Here is a 2,500-nt window from a genome sequence, read left to right as displayed (position 1 = left end):
ATTTATCATCACACCAAGTAGAAATTGATTTCTGTCTAATTCGTTTCTCAAACGAAAGAAATCATATTTTCCCTTTTATACAAAAGAAGAGCAGAGCAAACACTGAACCTTTAAAGGATCAGACGTGAGATCAGGTGCCATGGGGGATCTTCCGGGGTGTGTCGTGATCGACAACTGACTCAATCTTTCTGGTTCTCTGAAAGTATAATACAGAGAATCAGAAAGATCGAGTCAGTTGTCGATTACAAGACACACCCCCAATCCGTGCAGTATTAAACTCTTTTTTTCTTCTTATACTTACCTAAATGTGTCCCCAGTTCTATCTCTGAAATACACATTGTAGTTTTCATCCAGGTAGATCAGGTCACCGAATGAAAACCAGCGATCCCCCTCCTCAAATACGTCTCGGATGAATTTTTTCTCGTTCATTTCCTTAGAACCTTTGTAAAATCCAGAGTAGAATTCTTCGTTTACCCCACAAATAACGAGACCCACCTCACCTGGAATATGTGTAAAAATCAAAGCATAACTTGTACATTATGTACTTGTTTGGTCTATATGTCATCAAATTTCATCAATTCGACAATAAATGTATTCTTGAGGAAACAGACCTGGTTTTATATGGATACATCTCCCATTCTTGTCTCTTATCGGTTTTTCTGATCTGGTGTCGAATTGAATGAAATTTATTTGAAAGCTTTTATCCCGAAATACAGTTGCTTTCTGCAATAAAACTTTAAATATAAATCTTTAAAATATATAATTTCAAGTTACATGTGTCCAATCTACGTGTTCACGGTGCGACCCTCAGCCGTTAGGGTGAGCGCAGATCTATTCCTATTCAGTTTTAAATTACATCTGTCTCTCCAAAACGCACGTGACAAACGCTGACTGACATGACGTTGTATGTAAGTTGAATTAAAAATCTTTTTTTCTGCAATATGCATTAAATTAAAGTGATTTTATATTTTGCTTTCACGAGCAATGGGGCTTGTCACGAAAAATTAATCTTCTTTTAATATAGTTACCCCCACTATTAAAATACACAAGGGAGGAATCTAAAAATAGGAAATTCGCTACCACCAATTCTGACCGGACTTTGTCTAGCTTCTGGGCGGCTTGCGTTGCCAACCAAGTAGGAGTGAGTGGGGTATAGATTCGATTTTTATATTCTTTAGTCAAATTCTCATCAACGCGTATCGTTAGTCATATAACTAATCTTTTTTTGGTGACATTTGGACCTGGCGACAGTTCGGCGTTGAATGCTGATTGGTCGCTTTCTGTAGATAACTCGTACACAAAGTTGCTCTCGAATTTAGTGCACCAAAACGGAGGGAAAATTAAACTGTCATGATGGCATTAAACAATACAGCTGTGATTTCATGGTACGTATTTTTCTTATATTTGGTAATATTTATATAAACATGTTACAAGCGTACATATCATTCACTAAGCATGTCAATCCTTACAGTGAATAAAATCAATATATGAAAATTTGGGCGCGGATCTATAGTGCCGGGTGAAATAAATCGTTTTAAATGAATTTTGTATTTGATATAATCAAATCTCCTGGATCTCCAAATCTAAGGTTCAACAGGTTTGCGCTGAACAAAATCTTCATACAATACATTGTACCATCTGTATGCCTCCAAAAGACTTGCTCTCCCTTCGAACATGTCTGCAGACATATTCTACTTGTTCAAATTAACAACTTTCATTAAACAAGGATATTTCATCAATCATTACACAATCTGTAGGCTGTATATGAGTTTCGACATGATAATTTACATCTGTCATTATTCGTTTACTCAAATTCCTCATTGGAGTACCGACCATCCCTTAGTCCAAAAAAATTGTGAACCGTCATGCCCTACATTTTCCCATTGTTTTTCATTTCCATGGCTATTTTTTTTTCGTAGAACCGTTTCCAGCTTAGTTTGGACTTTCAGTAAGGCGTGGCTTCTCTCTCTCTCTCTCTCTCGGCGCTATATGTTTACCGCCTGTCAAAGGGCGAAAAGATTCTCATTGGTTAAGAAATTAAAAAACATCGGGAACTTTAAACTGATGTTCAAAACGACGAGACGACTTAAGCTCCACCTCTTTGGAGGACGAGACAATGTACTTGGTTATTCAATACACAAACGTAACGTCGAGAATGCCACGCCTTTCTGAAAGTCCAAACTAAGCTGGGAATGGTTCTAATATGACTTTTTCCTGTGGCTGCTGGTCCAATAAGGACGTTGTGACTCTCTGTCGCGATCTCCATTTTCCCTTACTTTTTAATTCGAGAGCTACTTTGAGTGCGAGTTATCTACGGAAAGCGTCCAATCAGAGCGCTGCATTCCATTTACACCGAAAATTTATATGGAAAGAACTGTCGTCAGATCCAATGTCGAAAAAAAAGATTAGTTATATGACTAACAATACGCGTTGATGAGAATTTGACTGAAGAATATAAAAATCGAATCTATACCCCACTCACTCCTACTTGGTTGCAACG

General features: G+C 37.4%; 1 protein-coding gene across 1 annotated transcript in view; it reads right to left on the bottom strand.

Moving 5' to 3' along the window:
- Positions 1–748, bottom strand: part of LOC134248240 (long-chain fatty acid transport protein 2-like) — a gene marked incomplete at its 5' end in the record, with an annotated part of 5,537 nt that extends 4,789 nt beyond the window's left edge. Inside the window, 2 exons of the mRNA XM_062730652.1 lie at positions 302–500; positions 612–748. Of these exons, the coding sequence (XP_062586636.1) occupies positions 302–500; positions 612–748 (336 nt within the window). The remainder of the gene's footprint in view (positions 1–301; positions 501–611) is intronic.
- Positions 749–2,500: the final 1,752 nt, after the last annotated feature.

The sequence above is a fragment of the Saccostrea cucullata genome, unplaced genomic scaffold (assembly GCF_032062105.1).
Source record: "Saccostrea cucullata isolate Sc308-1 unplaced genomic scaffold, CSIRO_AGI_Scuc_v1 ctg20095, whole genome shotgun sequence".
NCBI lineage: Eukaryota > Metazoa > Mollusca > Bivalvia > Ostreida > Ostreidae > Saccostrea > Saccostrea cuccullata.
The sequence above is the reverse complement of the archived record's forward strand: the minus strand, read 5'-3'. Positions and strand labels throughout refer to the sequence as shown.